The 22,810-nt window shown below is 36.4% G+C and overlaps 1 protein-coding gene across 1 annotated transcript in view; it reads right to left on the reverse strand.

The window, feature by feature from the left end:
- The window catches only part of Gmds (GDP-mannose 4,6-dehydratase), a 550,906-nt gene that overhangs the window by 324,561 nt on the left and 203,535 nt on the right, over window positions 1-22,810 (reverse strand). Inside the window, exons 5-6 of the mRNA XM_090356369.1 lie at window positions 10,369-10,561; window positions 9,599-9,703 (exon numbers count right to left, since the gene is read on the reverse strand). Coding sequence (XP_090212495.1) covers window positions 9,599-9,703; window positions 10,369-10,561 — 298 coding nt within the window. The remainder of the gene's footprint in view (window positions 1-9,598; window positions 9,704-10,368; window positions 10,562-22,810) is intronic.

The raw sequence follows: 22,810 nt of genomic DNA on the forward strand, positions 1-22,810 counted from the left end.
AACAAAATTATAATCTAGGCTGACCTGGAAGTAAGATTCTATTAAAAAAATATCCAACACAAAAAGGACTGGTAGAGCCCTTAAGTAGCAAGGCTCTGTGTTCGAATTCTAGTACAACTATCTTAAAAGTTTAAATTATAAATGTGGAACATGAGTTTAACTACTAGTGATTACCTAGGATGTGTTAGATCTTGGGTTGGATCCCCAGAACAGCAGAAAAATAAAAATAATAAATTTATCAATGAATGTATAAATGAAAATATGAATAAGTAAACAAATAAATAATAAACCTGTATAGTTCATTCTAGTAAAGATAGAAAGTAAAGAGATATTTTTTCTGGTTTGTAATTTTTTTCACAAAACTATGTGTTCTTTATATAAGATTTTAAAGGGATCATTAATAAGGATATGACTCATTTAATAAATACTTGAAGGTTACATTAATTTTTCTCATGGGCCTAAAGTATCCACACTCATTTCATTCATATCGTTTTCCCCAAATTTGTTTAATTCAGATGTTAACTGGGTTGCCTATCAAAATATCATTTGCAATGATTTTTCCTATGTTTCCAGAAATTCTCCAACACTGCTTATATTATTCTTTTTATAATTCATAAATGTTTGTGACTACTCTAATTTATCTGTAAACATTACAGACACAGGCTTGATTTTTGGCTACAGGATATCTACATTTGGCAAGCTCTATTATATTCAAGTCCTCAGTAGCTTAACTCTTACACAGTGGCCACCACAATCCCATGAACAGAATTTGTACCTCTTTTATGCTGAGAGAGGAAGAGTAACTAAACTAACAATCTAGGAATCAGTGCTGAAAACACTCTAAGAGGGAAGAAAAAAGAAAGGCAAGGGAAACAAATGAATACTCACATCTACAAGGCATTGCATATATATATATATTTATTATTATTATTATTTTTTGCCAGTCCTGGGCTTGAGCTCAGTGCCTGAGCACTGTCCTTGGACTTTCGCAAGGCTAGAGCTCTACCACTTGAGCCTCTGCACCACTTCTGGCTTTTTTCTATTTATGTGGTACCGAAGAATTGACCCCGGGTCTTCATGCTTGCTAGGCAAGCAACCTACCACTAGGCCACACTCCTGGCCCTGCATTAATATTTTTCCATATATGTTCTATCCTATTAAACAACACAATCAACTATTGAGGAATGTGATTCTCACAGTGCCATTCTCCATGTACAGATGAGGAAATAAGAGCTGAATAAGTTATCTGCCCACATGTAAAAACCTGGTAAATGGCCAAACTCTCTGGTTGCAGCTTGCATATTACACAGGGAGTTATGGGGCTGTGAGATTAGATAGCTAATAGTTTTGTTTCTATATATATATATGATGGTTTATGAAACATTGAAAAACCTCTTAAATTCAATTTTACAATTCCCAAAGTCTCATGATAGTTGGTAGGAGGGACTTCATCTTGTCTGGTGGTAATAGCCACCTCCAGCTTCAAGTATTGCATCTAAAGTTCTTCATGTTTAAGCAACTATATATCCCTCCACAGAGCCAGGAGCCAGATAGCATTGTTATCACCAAGTACACATGTCCTCTGTGGCATATCACAGTCTACAAATATAATGTCAAAGTAGATGATGTCAACTTGTGCCCCAACCAGAAAGGCCACCCAGGACTTAGTGAGTCCAAAGTAGTGGACAACAACCTAATCATTTATGAATAGACAGAATGGCACAGTATGAAGCCTATAATCCTCTACACAACTTGAATAGAAAATTACTTCATCCCCTGATTTCATAATTGACAGCTAACTTTTTTTAAGTTAACATTTTGATCTTCTAAGAGAATCACAAAAAACCTTTGAAAGCAATAGAAATAAAATATTGAGCTATTTAACATTGCATGTTCCTTGATATCTGTATACAGTATAATCTGAATTTGTTAACTTGATTAGCAAATACATAGTATTTTCTACTATATTATTTCTAAAACCAATATTTATATATTGTTTATATAACACAATATAGGCATGAACAGAAACTTCCTGAAAGTACCAATCTACTCTCTAGGCTTCTTTGAACTGCCTCTGCCCTCTATAGACTAATATACAAAAGGCTCAAATAGGTTCACATAGATCTTATTTTGTCAAAGTTTTGTGAAGGATTTATTACAAAATCAGACTAATATGTAAAGAAAACAGATCCTAGCCATATAGATGGTTTTTGTCCAGAATATGCAATAATACTTTGGGAGTGAGACTATAGGGCAGTTTCTCATACACATTATTGCTAACATTTTACTGACCTTTTCTGTTATGAAGGATCATCTGATTAGGATGCTTAGTAATGTCCCTGCTACTGTCTATTATATGATGACAGGCATAGCCCCTTCTCAGCTGTGACGACCAAAAATAACTTTATACATTGCCTAAATGGTTCCCTAAGAGGCAAATCCACACTTCCCATATCTCAACTCCTAGTTAAAAATCACTATTGAGGAGTGTGGATCTCATCTTCAAAGCAACAAATAAAAAGGATACTTTCTAAGAGAAAACAAAAGGGAACTTATTTTTTTATTTACTCTGTCTTTAATAGGTAACTCTGGCATATACTGTACCTTTAAATTCAGAATGATTTTATGATAAATACAACATTTTACAAAACAAACACTATGCAATAAAAGATCATAATCAATACTATAATTCAAAACCACTAATTCATGAACCTTAAGATGTCAGCAAGGTGAATCCTGTGTTTAGACAAATACATTTTTTTTTTTGCCAGTCCTGGGCTTGGGCTCAGGGCTTGAGCACTGTCCCTGGATTTTCTCAAGGCTAGAGCTCTATCACTTGAGCCACAGCACCACTTCTGCCTTTTTGCTATATATGTGGTACCGAGGAATTGAACCCGGGTCTTCATGCATGCTAGGCAAGCACTCTACCACTAGGCCAAACTCCCGGCCCCTACATATGTTTTTTTAAAAATAGAATTCATATTTAAAAGAATGTGATGTCATCTAAAAATGGCTCAATATCTAAACAGAGGTAATATACCATTACTGGTATTCTCAAACTGTTAAATTTGAGTATGTCTAAAATATAACTGCTTGTCTCATTATTTTTAATGCATTTTTTTTGGCTAGTCCTGGGCTTGAGCTCAGGGCCTGAGCACTGTCCTTGGACTTTCTCAAGGCTAGAGCTCTACCACTTGAGCCTCAGCACCACTTCCGGCTTTTTTCTATGTATGTAGTACCGAGGAATCGAACCCGGGTCTTCATACATGCTAGGCAAGCACTTTAACCACTAGGCCAAACTCCCGGCCCTTTTTAATGCATTTTATTAGTTTGTAGTTATTACTACCTACTTCCTGTGGATATTCAAGTCGTCATTTACTTTTATCCCATTTATATTTTATATTAAAATTAATCTTTTATTATAAATGATAATTCCATTAAACTTAAACATCTGAAAGGAATATCTTTAATATTGAGATAACTAAGATAATAAATTTCCAACTTCTCCAGTTATTGCAAAATCCAGAAACTCACCTACCTCACCCACTTATGCATACATGGATCCACTTATGAACAATGTTTACACAACCCTCCCTTTCCCAAGGATCATTTTTAGCTTCAATGACATTTGCTAGTTTATGACCTTGGACAACAAAAATGTTATGCTGGTTAATTTCTTCATTAGTAGGAAAAATGGGATAAAATACTCGCTAAGTTTCTTGCTCAAAAATTGGAGGTTATTTTGGGTGGGTATCAAATAGATGATGTTTTTATATTTTTAATAATGAAATACAATAGGTATGAATTTGCCTGTATGAATAAACATGCAATTTAATAAACAAAGTAATTTCTACATGCGATTTACACAAAGTAAATGTTTCTAAAAGTACCTTTACCGCATTAACCTATGACAAATGCACCAAATTAAACTTATGGGTATATTACTTTTTAATATTTGAAACTTGATGTTGATAAAGACCAGAATATTGTTTTCTCAGTCTGAAAAAGATAAAGAATAAATAACAAGCTAAAATGAGCACACACAATGGTCACTCATTGCATGTACTAGGTTCTTGTGAAACTGAAGAAAAAACAAAATCCAACAAGAGCTACTATAGTAAGACAATAGCCGGTTGCAGTAGCTTATTAAGCCTGTAATCCTAGCTACTCAGGAGGCTGAGATCTATGGATCGCAGTTCAGAGCCAGCCTAGGTAGTAAAAAAAAGTGAGACTCTTATCTCCAATTAGTCACTAGAAAACAGGAAATGGGGCTGTGGCTCCAGGGGTAGGGGGGGAAAGCTTTGAATTGAAGAACTCAGGGACAGTACCCAGGCTAAGAATTCAAGAACCATGGTGGGGGTGGGGGAGGTCAGGAACAGCAACAGAATCAAATCACAGTTACATAGTAACACACAGTAAGTAGAAGAGAGCATATATTAGAGAAACAAAAGAAGAAAACTATTGAAAAGCAAGTAAATGTCCAGTTCTTTTTTTTTGCCTCTCTATGGAATGGAATAAACCCAGAGCCTCAGGCATGACAGAAAAATTCAGTACAACTAAGCTACATCCTAGCTTCAAATGCCTTGTTTTTAACCATTTAAACAATGAAGAAAAAAATGGAAGAAATATACCAGCAACATTAAGCATCTTTTTACCCAGGCCAGAAGTAGCCCAGTATAAAATCAAACACTAAATGTGACTTACTTCTGGAAAATAAATTATGAGTTAGGGTCATGTAGCCAAACTTTACCTTGACTTCCCTAATGATGAAAAAGACTAATGAGAAAAATGGCCTTATCAAATAACTGACATTCTGAAATCAGAATGCTTCTACAGAGCCAGGGTCAGGAATTTTCACTGGGCACACTTCCAGTCTTTCTCCATCAGAACTGAACACCACCAATTCTCATTGAAGCCTCACTCACTCCTTAGCTATAAGAAACCCAAGCCTCGGGGCTGGGAGTTTGGCCCAGTGGTTAAAGTGCTTGCCTAGCATGCACGAAGACCCGGGTTCAATTCCTTGGTACCACATACATACAGAAAAAGCCAGAAGTGGTGCTGAGGCTCAAGTGGTAGAGCTCTAGCCTTGAGAAAGTCCAAGGACAGTGCTCAAGCCCTGAGCCCAAGCCCAGGACTGGCCAAAAAAAAAAAAAAAAAGAAACCCAAGCCTCTAATTCCACATTTTTTGAAAACAGTACTGTACTCAAAACCCCTAAACATTCAACATTATATATATATTTTTTTTCAGCCTTTTATCATGATGACCACAGTCATTAAAGCCAGGAAATCAAATGTAACTTAATCATTTAACTATGTAATCTTCTAAACTACAAAGTGAAGCCTTTCATATTTTGTTTTCCATTAATTATTATGTAAAGTGTTTTATTTGGAATATACTTTTATTACTTTTATTTATATTTTTTAAAATTCACTGAATTTCCATTTGTGACATGCTTAAGTACTAACATTTTAAGAACAAAGACAATTATGTCAGTGACAAATTGCTATTTTTGAAATTCTACTTTCCAATTAATAATCACAACTAGAAATATGGTTAGCTTTAGTAAATAAGATTGTGTTTAATGCTCTAATTTGAAGAACAATATTAAACAGTAGATTTATTATTGTAAATTACACATTTGAAAAGAAAAAATTTAAAAATACTAATGAGCATATACTTTAGTAAAAACATCTTTGTATATGTTCCTCATGGTATCCTTTTCAGTTCTAGTATCTTTAGTTTTTAAAAGAAACTTAACAAAGGCAAACTTTTACCTCATTAATTTCCAAACAGAAAATAGCTTTAGATAAATATAATCTTTCCTCATAAATAGATAATATAAAAATTTGTATTTTTAAAGAAGGTATCACCACAGCCACATCTGTGGCAAAAAGAACACTCTAGGTAAATACAGAGAAGGTGTGTTTCCACAGTCAAAAGCAGCCAGACAGATGTAGAATTTCATGTTCAGAAAAATAAAACAAAAGGAAAAATGTTTTAGGTACATAAGTAGCTTAGTGCAACATATTCACAAAACAAAGCATTTACTCTTTAAAAAGTTAATAGTATATATTATTTTACCAAATGAAATTCTTGTGAATAAGAAAATCTTGTCATAATCTGTTAATACTACTCTATAAAACACAGTAGTCATTACCCTCAAAACATAATGATATATTTTCATGCCTTTTGGACATATACTTCTAAATTTTACCTATCAGCATAATTATAGTAGGTACTTCTAGTGAATTAGCATTTTAAATGAAGTAAGCCTGAAGTATGGAAGCATCAATAGTTTTCTTTCACTAAAACAGTGACTGAAAGACCAAGAGGTCAAGTAGACCACTGCATTACCTCCCAATGTTTTTTTTTTCTTTGTTGTTTGTTTCATTCTGAACACAGCCAGGCTGGGTTCCAACAAAACTTTATTTACAAAAACATTGGTTAGCGGTCTTTATTTGGCCCATGACCATAGTTAGCTGGCTTCTGATCTGTAATATCTACATACTAATAAATACTTCTATACTTTTTCAAGTCAGAAATTCTCATGGGATATTATTCATGCTATTAAAAGTACCCTTGTCCATTATGCTTTCATTACAGAAAGACCATATGTTACCTAAACTCTATCAACTTGGCTCTACTCAAATATTTCAAAGTAGTCTGTGAACTTTAATGACTATATGTATGAAATCAACAAAATAATATTCATTTAAAAGTTTCTTATAAGCTTCTATTTTTCTATAACTTGGACAACCTAACTTTCAAATTAGAAAAGTTTTACTTGAACAACAGGCATTTATACATTCATTCATTAAAATATTTATGGAATGTCTAAAACCAGATAGGCATTGTTTTAGAAGGTAGAGATATAAGAAGACAATATGGTTTTGTCAGTAAGATTTTCAGTCTTGCAGAAAGGTTTCCACAGAATGCAATAATCTTCACGATTACCTTAAAGATTAATTTCAATTAATCTGCCAGGTTAGTTTGAGAATTAATCTTCAAGTTTTAAGAAATGCTGTAAATATCAGGTATTATATATGTAGCAAGATATCTATTTCCATATATACTCATATATTTTCATTACCTGATCAACAAATGGAGTAAAAAAGAAACTAACACTGTTTTCTAAGTGGTAATAAAAAGAAAATGGCATGGGCTGCAAAATCAAGTTTATTGTTATTATTGTCATTATTATTGCCATAATTATCACCACTACTATGATGATAATCATCATCATCACCACCACCATCATCATCATCATCATCATCATCATCATCATCATCATCGCTATCATCATCATCATCATTTCAGGGCCTTGTGCTAGCTTGGCAGATTCTCCATCACTTCAGCCATGCTCCTAGACCATTTTGCTTTACTTTTTTTTTTTTAAATAGTCTCACATTTATGACCAGGCCAGCCTAGACCATGATTCTTCTATTTATGCTTCCTTCATAACTGGGGTAGCAAGTATGTGTTGCCTTGTTAGCTTTAATTAGTTGAGATAGAGGTCTGATGAATTTTTTGCTAGTGATAGTCATGAACTGTGATCTTGTCTATCTCTTTATGAATAGTTAGGATTACAAGATCTGGATTTTAGCAGACACTTAACAAATGTGTAAATTGCAGAACAATACTTATGCGATAACTCCCTTTACAGGTAGAAGATACATTTTTGAAGAATGCTAACGATGAGTCTGAAGAAAGAAGAGGTAATACAAGGAAGGAAAATTGAACTACCTTTTCTTTATTTTTCTATTAAATAAATATTCCTTTAAAGTGTTTTTTTTTAAAAAACAAATGTAATTAATATTGGCCACATGTTAAAACACAGGATGGGAGAGGTATTACATTTAAATCTTTGGTTTTACAACTTAAGAATGCTTTCCCTTCTAACTTGATTCATAACCAGTAACCTTTACTCCTCACTATACCCCTATAGAATGTTGAAAAAGCAAGAACACAGGAACCCAACAATGAATGTAAACATGTTTGTGAGAAATGAGGCATTGATTATTATTCACTGAACACATTCTTGAGTGCTATACCCGCCAATATGCTGAAATCAGGGGCAGTTAAGATCTTCCTTTTCCTTTTCCCCATACCAGCAACACCCTAAACCACAAAATTAATTAAGAAACGTGTGTGGCTGCTCTAGCGACAGAAATGACAGGCTAGCATCTTATGTTTTAATAGCCCATCATGAAAATATTTTATAAGCAATTGTAAATTGAAAATATACTGACGCTAAAAACATCTTTACAAACCTGTCACTTTAATCTTTCTTCATGACTAATTGGTTTAATTAGGTGACTGTATAGTCACATAAAATTTTACTGAGAAAGTTAGAAGCATTACAACTTGTTGGTCAAAAAACAACCTATGCATCAAGCTTCATATTTCTTCGTGCACTAAAAGCAAAATTTAACAAAACTTCTTAAATTTAAAATGATCTCCAGGTTCAGTGGCTCACGTCTGTAATCCTAGCTACTCAGGAGGCTGAGATCTGAGGAAGACCAAGGTTCAAAGCCAGTCCAACAAAAGTCCATGAAACTCTTATCTCCAATTAACTGCTAGAAAACAGGAAGTAGGGCTGTAACTCCAGGGAGCAGGATGGTAGCTTGAGCTGAAGAGCTCAGGGACAGCGTTCAAGCCCAGAGTTTAAGCCCCATAAACCACTAAAAAAATTGAAATAAATAAATAAAATAAAATATGTAGATGATTTTTTTAGTTTATAAACAGGATATATTTGTATGGCTTCTGGTTTCAATTGTTAAGAATTTCATACGCTTGATTAAGATTTTTTCAGAATAATGGGAATACATATTTCAAATTTAAAATTGAATCCTGGGAGCTATCATGTTGCTAGCAGTCTCAATGACAACTATGAAAAGGCAATAAGCCAACATCAATAAAATATGGTTTTCCAAAAAGAAACAAGAAAGACAAGGTTAAGAAGTGATTTCTAGAATCACAGGAATTTCTATGGGGCATGTTTAATGAAATATTTTTTAAAAATCCAATATCCAATTAGTTGGGTCTATGTGAATAGGCATAACATCTAGAAATAACCATTAGTTTATTCCTGATTCCTTTGCATCCACATGGAAACTTCCTAGGTTAAAAGTATGCTTGGTAAGACCTACTAATAAAAATGGTTATATTGGGGGCTGGGAGTTTGACCTAGTGGTAGAGTGCTTGCCTGGCATGCATGAAGACCCGGGTTCCATTCCTCGGTACCACATACATAGAAAAAAGCTGGAAATGGTGCTGAGGCTCAAGTGGTAGAGCTCTAGCCTTGAGAAAGTCCAAGGATAGTGCTCAGGGCCTGAGCTCAAGCCCAGGACTGGCAAAAAAAAATGGTTGTATTGGGAAACTAACCTAGATTTTTGTTTAGACTGAATCTTAAAAAGCTCTATAAACTTGATTATCAATTAAGACCAGATTCCTATTTCTGTATTTGCCAATAGTGACATTTATACTCATAGAAACAGATATAAATCTTTTTATTTTCTAGAACATATGCAGAATATACATAAAATCTTTTTGATGTTAAAGCCTGAAATTCTTATTTCAATTAATGCTATTACTAACCTCTTCTAGGACTCTCATGATTGAAGAGAATGCCATTCACAGCAAAGAGATTATATGCTTCTCGGAAGTTCACCACAATCCAATAGGCATAGAGTTTTGCTGCTCCTGTAAGAATAATTTTTAAAACAAATAAAGTTTATTATATGCCACTTAATCATGTTCATCAGGAGATACTTAATGATTTCCTACCTTTGTAATATCTGTTATTTGTTCTTTTACTATCTAATTGACTCAGCTATATTGTATGCAATAAATCAAGATCATTTTTCTTAGGTCTTAAGGTCTTTTTGTAGTGAATTTTTAAAAATTGCTTTATATGCTTTAAGATGCTATCATGTAAGTAATAAATACTCTATAAATGTGCTAGATTTAATCAGCTCTTCTTTTTAAATGAGTGGAGCTAGAAATTTTCATGTGGGAAATAGAAAGCACAGATTTATAACTTAATTTCAAAAGGTTCAGGAAAAGAATTATATTGGGCTTGATTTTCCTTAAGTGATATTTGTAGAAGGGTTGAATGAACATGATTAGGTGAAGTGAGGTAGTAATTTCACCCGAGAGGCAATGGCAGCAAATACTTGAAGTTAGCAATGTATAAAGGTATGCTTCTCAACAAGTCTAGTCACTTCAGTCTATCTCAGTGTTAACTCACACCCAATGACTTCAGTGTAGAGACATGAAGAGAATGAAAACAGAAACACTCCCGCACATCACTCACCCACCCAAAGACAGTGCTGTGAATGCACCCATCTGGGCACAAGTATTCTCACCATAGGGCGAACGAGGATAGAAAGGAGTGGTCTCCTTCTGGGGTATTTCCTGCACTTTGCCATAAAGTTCACTTGTTGAGGCCTGGTAGAACTTCACAGAGTTGATTAGGCCACAGGTCTTAACTGCATCTAGAAGCCGCAAAGTCCCGACCCCATCAACATCCGCAGTATACTCAGCTAAATCAAATGAAATCTGGAAAGAAAGACCAGGTGGGGAGCTGCATTAATGGTAGCAGTGACAAATTCTGAGGAGGATGGGAGGATAGGGAAAGAACTATAGTTGCACACACCAAGAAATATTATGCTGGTGAATACAGTAGCTCAAAACCTAAATACATAAGGACATATAGGATGAGGCTAAATGATAGGACCTCCAGGATATGGAAAGAAGAGCCATATAATGAGTGATTGTTGTTCTTAATGTACTATGTTATTTCTCATCTCTTTGATTATCCCTTGGTTATTCTCATATTGTTACAGTATCTTACCTTGTTATCGGGTATATACATTTATTTGTTTATTTGAAATAGGAAAGGGAAGGGGGAAACAAGAGGGAAAGGCGTGGAATGAGGAAATGGGGACAAAAACATGAGAAGGGTTATAAATGTTTGTGAAGTAATGCACCTTCCATCTAGTGAATATAACTGTAACCCTTCTATTAATTACAATAAAAAAGAATGTGTGTGGGTGTGTGTGTGTGTGTATGCGTGTGTGCTCACGCATGTGCGTGCGCTCATGTGTGTGTGATCAATTTCTAATACTGAATGGCTAGAAAATATTCTAATATCCACTGGTTATCTATAAAGGACAATCTAAATATCTGTATACTAAGCCGAGTCCTTGAGAACCCTGCTTATCATAGGATACATTTCTGTTCCTGGGAAAATGTTCCTTAAAATTTAGTTTAAGCTGGTCACCCATGGCTCACTCTTGTCATCCTAGGGAGGCTGATATCTGAGGGTCTCAGTTGGAAGCCATCCTGGGAAGGAAAGCCTGTGTAACTCTTATCTTTAATTAATCTCAGAAAAAGTCAGAAGTGGGACTAGGGCTCTAGTGATAGAGCACTAGCCTTAAGTAAAAAAGGGGCTCAGGGACAGTGCCCATGCCCAGAGGGCTTTCTGTTTCTACAGCTCTAATTTTTGTACCCCATGGCTGGCAAAACAAACAAATAAAGTCTGAGAGCCCACTTCTTACTTAGGACACTCACAGTTTTAGGGAGTCTTCTAAGATTTTTGTGCACACAAAAGGTTGAAAATATGTGCCTTAAATCAGTTAATTTTTTTTTTTTTTTTTTGCCAATCAAAGGGCTTGAACTCAGGGCCTAAGCACTGTCCTTGGACTTTTTCTTGAAGCTAGAGCTCTACCACTTGAGCCAGAGCACCACTTCCAGCTTTCTTTTTTTTCTATGTGTATGCGGTAGCGCGGAATCGAACCTGGGTCTTCGTGCATGCTAGGCAAGCACTCTACCCCTAGGCCAAACTCCCAACCCCTAGATGAGTTAATTCTATAAAAAATATTATTTTTAAATTTAGCCACAAAAATGAAATATCTACCAATAATATGTAATCTTATTATAAGGCACAGGGCATATGGCTATTTACAAAAATACAAATTAGCTAATTTAAAGCAGTATCATTATTCTTATTTAAATGGATGTGGTCACTAGGAGCTCAGTCCTGTAATCCCAGCTACTTAAGAGGGTGAGATCTGAGGATCACAGTTCAAAGCCAGTCCAGTCAAGAAATCCCATGAGACTCTTATCTCCAGTTAATCAACAAAAAGGCTGGAAGTGAAGCTTTGCTCAAATGGTAAAGCACTAGACTCAGGCAAAAAAAAAAAAAAACAACTCAGGGACAGTGCCCAACTCTGAGCTCAAGCTCCAAGCCCCAATAATGGCACCAAAGAGAAGGAAGAGGAGGAGGAGGAAGAGGGAAGAGGACGAGGAGATGGAGGAGAAGGAGGAGGAAGAGGAAGAGGAAGAGGAAGAAGAAGAAGAAGAGGAAGAGGAAGAAGAAGAAGAAGAAGAAGAAGAAGAAGAAGAAGAAGAAGAGGAGGAGGAGGAGGAGGAGGAAGAGGAAGAAGAGGAAGAAGAGGAAGAAGAGGAAGAGGAAGAAGAGAGAAAGAGGAGGAGGGGGAGGGGGAGGAAAGAAATCATGTGGTTTTGGTTTTGGACTTAAAAATCATCTGTACATAATTACCAAATCAACCTAATACTAAATCTCCTAAAATAGAAAGACTGAAAGTGTTTATCACTGGTATATCTATTATATTGTAAATTATCTACTTGTCAAAAAACCTTTCATTGGGGGGAAAAAGGCCATGTTCTTCATTATTTCCTGGTCTTGAGAAGACTGAAGACCATACATGTACTGGCATTGTAAGATATTGGGAGACTGTTCACCCTGGACGCAGCCCTCTACACAAATCAGTCATCTAAAACTGTGATTAAAGCTTAGGTAGTATCCATGAAACAAAAGGAAAAGAAAATGTATAGTTCATTCACAATCTTCCAAAGCCATGAAGGCAGATCTGGCACCATTTTATTCTTTTTAAAATAATTTATAGAGATATAATCAATGTACCATAAATGTCAATATTTTCAAGATGTCAATCTAGCAAGCTTTGCATACTCATGTATTATATGCATCATTACTACCACCTAGTTCAAGAACATTGTTGTCATTCTCCAAAGATATTCTGTAGCCATAAGCACCCACTCCCAGAACTCAGACAGTCACCAATCAATCAGCTTTCTGTTTCACCATCTCTAATTGTTGTAAACATTTCATTGAAACTGAGTAATACAGTCTGTGGGCTATGGTAATTAGCTTCTATACCTAATGTTGCCATTTTTCTTGGACACAAATACCTAGAAGAGGCATTAACAGTAACATTATATGGTAAAAGTAACATTAAACATTGTGAAGAATTGCCAAGACTGTATTACAAACTGATCTTATTTTCAACAGCAGTAACAAAGGGTTTTAATTTCTCCACAGGCTAGCCAACAATTGTTGTGATCTTTCTTTGATTATATCCATGTTTAAAATGGTATCTCACATTCATTTCAATCTGCATTTTCCTATGACTAATCATTATGAACATTCTTTCATGTTTGTTGGCCAGTTCAATATCTTCTTTACAAAAATATATATATTTAAATTCATTGCCCAGATTGAGCTACTTATCTTTTAATTATCTAATTACAAAAATACTTTATATATTTTGGATCCGAGTCCCTTCCAGGGGAGGGTTGCTTTTTCACTGATTTTACAGTAACCTTCATAGTTAAAACATCTGGGAATTAATGCACCATCTATCTGGCAAATATCATGTAACCCTTCTATTAATTACAATAAAAATATATATGAAAAAAATAAAAAAGAAGAAAAAAACATCTAATTTATTCAGCTTTTATTTTGTCATTTTCCAAATATTTAGGAATTTAGGAATATTTTGCATTCAAGAAGGCCTATTTCAATATTTTATTGTTATCATTTCACAGTTAAATCTCTAGCATTTATTTCTATGATAAATTTGTATGTGTATGGTCAGGGAGTCCAACTTCCTTATTTGCAAATTGATATTCTGTTGTTCTAGCACCATTTTTTGAAAAAGCTATCATTTCCCTGATGAATGGTCCAGATACTAGACTGTAGTTCTTAAGAAAAACCATAGCCCAAGTTGAGGGGACAGGACAGGTGATATTTACAGTATATAATGACAGAAGAAAGTAGAGTGTGCCCAATTAGCAAAATTGTTGACTTGTGACAGTGAACAGTATTCATATCACTGAGCCAGTGAAGTATGGCTCATATCTGAATATTTGAAGTTCCTTTCCTTATTAAACTTGTTAGTCTAATCAGAGCTAATCAGGAAACAGAATCTGATGATTTCGGTTCAAAGTCAACTTGTAAAGAAAAGTCCTTGAACCTCTCAGTCTCCATTCAGTCAGAAAAAAAAGGTTGACTAGAGGCATGGTGATAAAGGTGAAAACTCTAGGTCTTAAATTTAAGACTTAAGTCAAATGCCACTGCACATAACAGTCAGCAATTTCAACCATAGATTGGTCAGTCTGTAAAAGATGTTGGAACAGACACCCCAGGTTTTCACTTTCTTATCGGGGTTCAAAAATGTCTTCTAATCTTGCCGAGAACTAATTCTGCTGATAAGAAAGAAAACACTCCAAGAACTTCAGCTTGAATTTTGATTTGTTAATACAGAGAAAGGGAAGCAGCTCTGGCTACTGAAGAAATCCTAAGCTAGCAGTTTACCAGAACTGCCGTAAGTTTGCCTTTGTGTGTTTTCTCTGCACATGCTGTATTCTCCTAGCACAACACTCAATGAAATCTACTGTACCAGCTGCTACTACTATACTCAGGATTGTACTTGTCTCAAAATGAGGGCTTGATGATTTCTGTCATAGAAATCCCCAAGGATGGTACAGTGGCAATCTTAAAATGCAAAGTAATATTGAGAAAAAAAGTTCTCCATAACAACTGAAATAAAATATATACTTATTCTACAAATATTAATATAAACATTTTGGAATATAAATAAATAATAAAAATATTTGAATTACACGTTTAGTAAGGAAATTTCTAATGCAGCAAGATAAAAGATGATGAAGATAAAGAGGTTTCTCTTAGACTTCTTAGCAGAAACAACATGACTATACAACAAAATTTAAAGATAGGTAAAAGTATGCAGAGTCTACCTGGTTTGCCCCTGCACACACTGTATTTCCATGGTGTGACCACCATTTGGCTCCCCAGCATTTCTCTCTTCTGGCCTCCAATAGCTTGCCTGATCTAGGAACCAGGCAGGGAGTTGGTCTCTATCTTGTCCATGCTTCTTTCCCATCCCTATATCCTATTCTAAACCTCACCATTTAGGACAGCTCCTAGAACACTCTCCTACCTAGGTGCACTTCAACTCCAAGCACTGATTACATTCAACCTTGGGTTCCTGCCCTCTTTCTTGGGCTTCCTGAGAACAGCATGCTGGTTTCTATTGTTTTCATTTTTTTTTAACCATACACAAGAATGTAAAAGGAAGCAAAAACATCTTGCTTGAATGTGTAAGAAACTTAACCTTGAACATTAGGCAATTGACCTCAAGAAATGTGTCATACTGTTAATAATGGAATTTTACATATGCAGCAAATTCTACTTTAAAAATCTCAATAAATGAGCCAAACTATCTAGACTTTCAATATCATGTCAAAGAGATTTGTCTGTGAAGCAACAAAATATTGTAAAAGATAACCAGAGATCAGAACACTTGGCCCTAACATTTGATTCCATGAACACAAAAGGAGGCTCAAGATACAATTAGAAATACCAAAGACCACACAAGCAGCTTCACTGTTTATGGCTCCTCTGTGAGTATAAGTTATTAATCTAGGAGAACAACAATAAAGCATTGCTTTCCATCCTGAATCAGACTTTACCACTAGCAGGAGCCTAACAATTCACTTAGCAGCTGGAATAAGATGCAAATACATTTTTCCAAGGCTGTGTAGAGTCAGGTAGGTATGGTTCTAGTTTAGAGGAAAAAAGGCAGGAAGCAATATAAAAGGATTCTACTGGAGATGTGGTAAGAAGGCTACTGAATGTGCCCATAGGGATGAGATATAAACGAGAGAAATATGACAGAAATAATCAGAGAGCCACATGAGGAGTTAGGGACATGAGCTACTCTCCTGGAAGGAGAGGACAGCATCTATGTAATAAACAATCCTATTTATACATATGTAAATGGATGCTATTCTGAACAATCTGACTGTATATCTGCAAGCTGACCAGGGGCCCCGGAAAGCTAGTAATGGCTCTGGAAAAACAGCATCACGTGAACCTGGCCTTCTCATTGTATGTTGCACTTCCTAGCCTCCTCTTTAGTATCCCAAACTCTATAGTTCATAAATTCTAATTTCTTATAGCCATGAGCCCAACATTGCACCCTTTGTTCCTATATCCTATTACTATTATGGTTTTGTTCACAAACATTTAAAATTTGACTTTGAAACATCAAATAATCATTACCTTGTAATTCTATCAGAAGAATGAATTCCAGCCAGATTAAACAAATGTCACATTTATTCTTTCCTTTTTGCTCAAAGGTAAATTATGATGTACTTCCTGTTAATATTTAAATACAGGGCCAGGAGTTGGGCCTAGTGGTAGAGTGCTTGCCTAGCATGCACAAAGACCTGGGTACAATTCCTCAGTACCACATAGATAGAAAAGCCCGAACTGGTGCTGTGCCTCAAGTGGTAAAGCTCTAGCCTTGAGAAAGCCCAAGGACAGTGCTTAGGCCTTGAGTTCAGTCCCCAGGACTGATCAAAATTAATTAATTAATAAAAATATAATGAAAATATTTAAATATAATTATACTACATACTCACATATACAAAGCACAAATATACATATATGTAATATGTAATATATACAATTAGATATTCCTAAATACACTGAAAGTACACTAAGGGCTCTTTTAGAAAATCAGAAGTTCCATTTTACAGGACAAAGAAATAGTCCCATGTGTATACCATTTTCCAAGGACTCTAAGTGTCACTACCATAGACATTGTCTTCTCCCACACTAATGAGACTTGGCTTGCCATTTTCTTTCCCTATTGCTTAGTAAACAGGAAGTCATTGGTGATTCTTTTCATGACCTTAGAGTTTACTTATAAAAGCAAATAGAATCCTGTACTAATCAGAGTTCAAAAGCTATAGAGTGTTTACTGTTAGGAAATTCTAAAGTTTTCTGTTTAATTTTAATAAGGATTCAGTTATTGCTGTAACTCTGCATAATACTGTGACCAAATCTGCTGACTCTTCTCAGTTATTAACTAGGAAAGAGAAGAAGGATCAGTTGCCCCAAAGGCAGAGTTGGTAGTCTCCATTTCTAGTTGCTGGGAGAGATGTGAGGACTTCATTTAAGTGATAGCACACTTGCCTTAGAAAGCAAGGGACTTGAGGTTCAACCCCTCAAGTAAAACCAGAGTAAAATAAAATGGAGTGTTGGAGCCAGGTGCAATGGCTCACATCTGTAAACCTAGTTACTCAGGAGGTTGAGATCTGAGGATTGCGGTTCAAATCCAGCCCGGGGAACTAAAGTCCATTAGATTCTTATCTTCAATTAACCACTAGAAAACCAGAAATGAAGTGGTGCTGTGGCACCAGGGGTAGGGCGGTAGCCATCAGCAGAAGAATTCAGGGACAGTGCCCAGGCCTAGAGTTAAAGCCCCATGACCAACAAAAAAATAAAATAAAAGTCTTGTTTTTTTTTTTTATTTGAGTGACAATATTGGGGTCACAATTTCATGTTACTTTCAGTTTCCATTTCTTAAAATGGAGATTTAAGGTTGGCCTGGCCATATCTTGAGACCCTTTCTCAACCATTTGGGTATAGTGCTATGTCGCTTAATTCTAGTTTCATGAATCTCAGTGCCACAAAAAGCAAAATACTTTGTAGCTCCAGCAACCACAAATTAGGCTCATAAAACATTTATCCTCAGTGCAGCTGGTGATAGAGGAAAATTTCTTGTAAGTTCTCTTTGAGAAAATACACAGGAATCCCATTTTTCTACAGCAACTAACAGCAATATTTTATTCATTTTTATTTTTATTGTAAAGATGATGTGCAGAGGGGTTACAGTTATATTAGTCAGATGAGTATATTTCTTCTTTTCTTTTTTTAACAATGTCACCTCTTCCCACTTTTTCTCCTAGTTTTTACCCTCCTGACCCCCTTTCTCCTCAACTTACATAGTTCATTTTCAGCATAGTGTCTAGTGAGTATCACTGCAGAACCAAGTGACAGAGTTCCAACCTCGGGTCAAAAAGTCAAGTGAGAGTATAAGGCCCTAAGTTCAAAGCCCAGTACCAACAACAAAAAAGGAAAAGAAAGTAGTACAAGTATACTACTATACTCATACATCTATTTTGAATAATTATTTCTAAAATTCATTTTGTCTTTTTATAATTTTAATTTTCCTACGAATTGTGACTGTCATTATATCCAAATGAGCCCTCTCCAGTCAAGACAGTGATGGCAATGGAAGGTCTAGAGGGATTAACTGTATGAGGGTTCTTAGCAAAGGGATTAGAAAGTAAATATTTGTTCAAGATAATGACTGCAGAATTCAACATTACTACTAGATTATAATTAGGGAAATTCTTTGTACAGAGAAATGAGATGAAAGGTCACTTTAAGTATAAGGGAGCTGAAATATCAAACACTTGACAGTCTCCATTACTGTTCAGCATACTTTATAGGACCCTATAAGTCACATTTGAGATAGCCACCATTAAAACAGGATACTGACCTTGACATCACCGTTTTTAAATGATTTTCCCACCCCTCCCCAAAAAGGGAGGGGAAGGGGGAAGGGGAGGGGAAGGGGAAAGGGAAGGGAAAGGGGAAAGGGGAAAAGAGAAACGGGAAAAGGGAAAAAAGGGAAAAGGGAAAAGGGAAAAGGAAAAAGGGAAGGGAAGGGAATTCAGACTGGGAGTCTGGCCTAGTGGTAGAGTGCTTGCCTATCATGCATGTAGACCTGGGTTCAAGTCCCCAGTACCACACCCATAGGAAAGCCAGAAATGGTGCTGTGGCTCAAGTAGTAGAGCCCTAGCTTTGAAGAAAGCCCAAGGAAAGTGCTTAGACAATGAGCTCAAGCCCCAGGACTGGCAAAAAATTGAAAGAGGGGGAGGGAGGAAGGGAGGGAGGGAGGAAGGGAGGGAGGGAGGAAGGAAGGAAGGAAGGGGAAATAAACAGAGAGGGAGGGGGGGAGAAAAGGGGGGAGAGGAGAGGAGGAGGAGGGGAGGGGGAGGAGGAGAGGCAGAGGGGGAGAGGGAGGAAGGGGAGGGGGGAGGAAGAGAAGAAAGAGCTGAAAGGTTAAATGAGTCTGGGATGCCACAATAAGATCTCCATAGCAGAGGTCTCAAAATCCACATGGAAGACTCAATAAGACAGAAGTAGAATAAGTGTTTGCAAAGAAAAAAAATACATATTTTAGGGAACTTCATTAGCAACTGGTTTATCCCAGTGTTTGTAAGTCAAATATGAGAGAAACCAAAGCAATGTCATAACTCTTTTCCTTTCTTCTTAGTTGACATTCCACCTGACCTCTCTCTTCTAAAAATAGTAAACAGTGAATCAAATTCAGAAGAACCACTGAGGAAAAAAGTAATCTAAGCTGTGGGACAAATGTATAAAGGTTTTTTTTTTTTTAAATAATAAACCACCCTTCTTAAGGGAACTAGATATTTTACAGAAAATATATTATTGAAAAGAAAGACAAGAAAAATACAAGCTGAAAATAAAGAACTGTGTGACAAGCTGGCATGCAAATAAGGGAAAATACTAAGTGGGGGGAGGGAAAGTGGGAGAAAAGCATGGGAAGGGGTATCAATGTCTAAGAAGTACCCATTACCTGACAAATGTAGCTATAACCCTCTACACATCACCCTGACAATAAAATAAAATTTAAAAAATAGAAAATGAAATGAAATAACTTCCAAGAAAGAACAGAATACTGTTTTAAAGCAACAGAAATTCAGAGTCAACAAGAAGAGCAACCAGATTTGGAAGGAAGGTTGCTGGATAGTAAGAACACAGGAGGCAGGAATGACTCAGATGACTATAAGGTAATAAAGATCTGAGGAGAGAGATTATAAAACAGCTAGTTAAGAGTCCAGAAGCATTGACCAAAGATAAACTCCTAAGTCTGATTAAATGCTAAATAAAATAATCTGTCTTCATCAGAGTGATATACAAAAACAATTTTTCCTAATTGTACTCCACTTTAAAGAATTTAGTGCATGTTGATACAAATAATGTATAAAAGAAACCAAAATTTTTAGAGGTGAAGTAACTAACAGAACCTACCTCTAGTCTTGTTCATCTATATATGCTTCTCCTAGTCTCTGATACATACTAGGAATTCAGCAATATTTCTTATATGATCATATAAAAGCAGAATATGTTCCTGTCCTTGATGTGACCCAGAACAAGATGCATTTTATACATAACTGCTTTGTTAAGTGGAAAAACTTCAATACATATCTTAAAAAAATTAAGAAAAGTGAAGGAAGGCCGGGTGCAGTGGCTCACCCCTGTAATCCTAGCTACTCAGGAGGCTGAGATCTGAGGATCACGGTTCAAAGCGAGCCAGGCACAAAAGAGCCTGAGACTCTTATCCCCACTTAACCTCTAGAAAATGGGAAGTGGGGCTTGGCTCAATGGTAGGGTGGTAGCTTTGAACTGAAGAGCTCAGGGACAACGCCCAGGCCCAGGGGTAGGGCGGTAGCCTTGAGCTGAAGTGCTCAGGGACTGCACCCAAGCCAAGTTCAAGCCTCATGACATGACCCTCGCCCGCCCCCCCCTCCCCCCCGCAAAAAAAAGTGAAGATAGGAGTATGTTGGGATGTTTGGGTGAGAATGTTGAAAGGGGTAATACCTGACACTGATCAGGACACATGGTATTCATAAACTGCTTTGTTGAATGGCAAGTCCTTTGTACAACTATGTAAATAAAAATATATTTTAAAAAAAAGTGCCAGACACTAGTCGCTCACACCTTTAATCGTAGCTACTCAGCAGGCTGAGATATGAGGAACAAGGTTCAAAGCCAGTCCAGGCAAGAAACTCCATGAGATGCTAATCTCAAATAAACTAGCCAAAAATTCCATAAGTCGGGACTGTAAGTTTGGTCTAGGGGTAGAGTGCTTGCCTAGCATGCACAAAGGCCTGGGTTTGATTCGTTGGTACCACATACATAGAAAAAAGCAGAAGTGGTACTGTGGCTCAAGTGATAGAGTTCTAGCCTTGAGAAGGCCCAAGGGCAGTACTCAGGCCCTGAACTCAAAACCCAGGACTAGCAAAAAAAAAAAAAAAAAAATCCGTAAGTGGCTCAAGTTGCCTTGGCTTAGGTACAGCACTCAGGAGCATAGTTCAAGACGCAGGAGTGGCCAAAAAGAAAGAAGAAGAGGAGGAGGAGGAGAAGGAGGAGGAGGAGGAGGAGGAGGAGGAGGAGGAGGAGGAGGAGGAGAAGGAGAAGGAGAAGGAGAAGGAGAAGAAGAAGAAGAAGAAGAAGAAGAAGAAGAAGAAGAAGAAGAAGAAAGCAAAGGCAATGATTTCAAAAATTATCTTATATTTCTTCGATAGACCTATTAGATTTCCATCAGAGTTGAATGGGCAATGTGAACTTCAACAACTTGCTCTGCAAGTCCTAGACTGTCTTAGAGGCTGGGTACACTGCTAGCAGTCATAGGACCACAGAAAATATAGGCTGGGGATGGTTGATGCTGAGGATCAACCAAAGACTTGTGCATACTAAATAAGCATCCAACCACTGAGCTATATCTTCAGTCCACAAACGAAACTTTAAAAATTATTAATGTTATGAATATAAACCAATAGGGCAAGGAGAGTAGCCTAGTGGTAGAGTAATAGTCTAGTATGCACAAAGCCCTTAGTTTGATTCCTCAGTACCACATACTTAGAAAAAGCAAGAAGTGGGGCTGTGGCTAAGTGGCGGCAAGGACAGTGCCCAGGGCCTGAGTTCAAGCCCCCAGGACTGGCAAAAAAAATATGAAGCCAGGTGCTGGTAGCTCATGCCTGTAATCCCAGCTATTTGGGAAGCTGAGATCTGAGGATCATGGTTCAAAGTCAGTCCAGGCACAAAAGTCTGTGAGACTCTTATCTCCAATTAACCACCAGAAAACTGGAAGTAGCACTATGGCTCAAGAGGTAGAGCACTAGCCTTGAGCTGAAGAGCTCAGGGACAAAGCCCAGGCCCAGAGTTCAAGCTCTATGGCTGACAAAAAAATAAAAAAGAATATGAACCAGTAATATCTATAATTAAGAGAATTTATCCAGAGGAAATGAAAACATCATTCTGAATATGACTTTAAATTGTATCTCATTAACAATGACTTATAAAATATTAGACCTCAAAGTTAGAAAATGGAAAAAGAAAGGAAAGAAATATCAGCTAAAATCAAGATGTCAGTTTTTAAAACAGGCTAACATGAAAGAAATGATCTGAAAAAAGAATCGAATGTAATTCTGGAACTAGAACAAATAATTCACAAAACCCAAACTATGAGGATTAAGAACTCATATGTTTGTATCAAATATACCTTGCTGCTTCACATGAAGAAAAGATGTCAAAGACCTGTATCTTTCTTCAACTTTCAAAGTCTAATGCAGCACTGAAAATTAGCTCAAAATGCAGAAGTTTAGTGGAAAGAGGGAGTGAAAGAAAGAAACAAGAAGAAGTGGGCTACTCAAACAGGATAATTTTCAGCACTGCAAAGGTGGCACAAGTTTATGAGCTTTAAAACCTATCTTGGAGGAAGATGGGCAAGTCAGAATTTGCACCTGGCATCAAGTAAAGATCTGCTCCCTTGGTATTTGGGAAATGGCTCATTTCCA

The sequence above is a fragment of the Megascapheus bottae genome, chromosome 22 (genome assembly GCF_031878675.1).
Source record: "Megascapheus bottae isolate mThoBot1 chromosome 22, mThoBot2.hap1, whole genome shotgun sequence".
NCBI classification, from domain to species: Eukaryota; Metazoa; Chordata; class Mammalia; order Rodentia; family Geomyidae; genus Megascapheus; species Megascapheus bottae.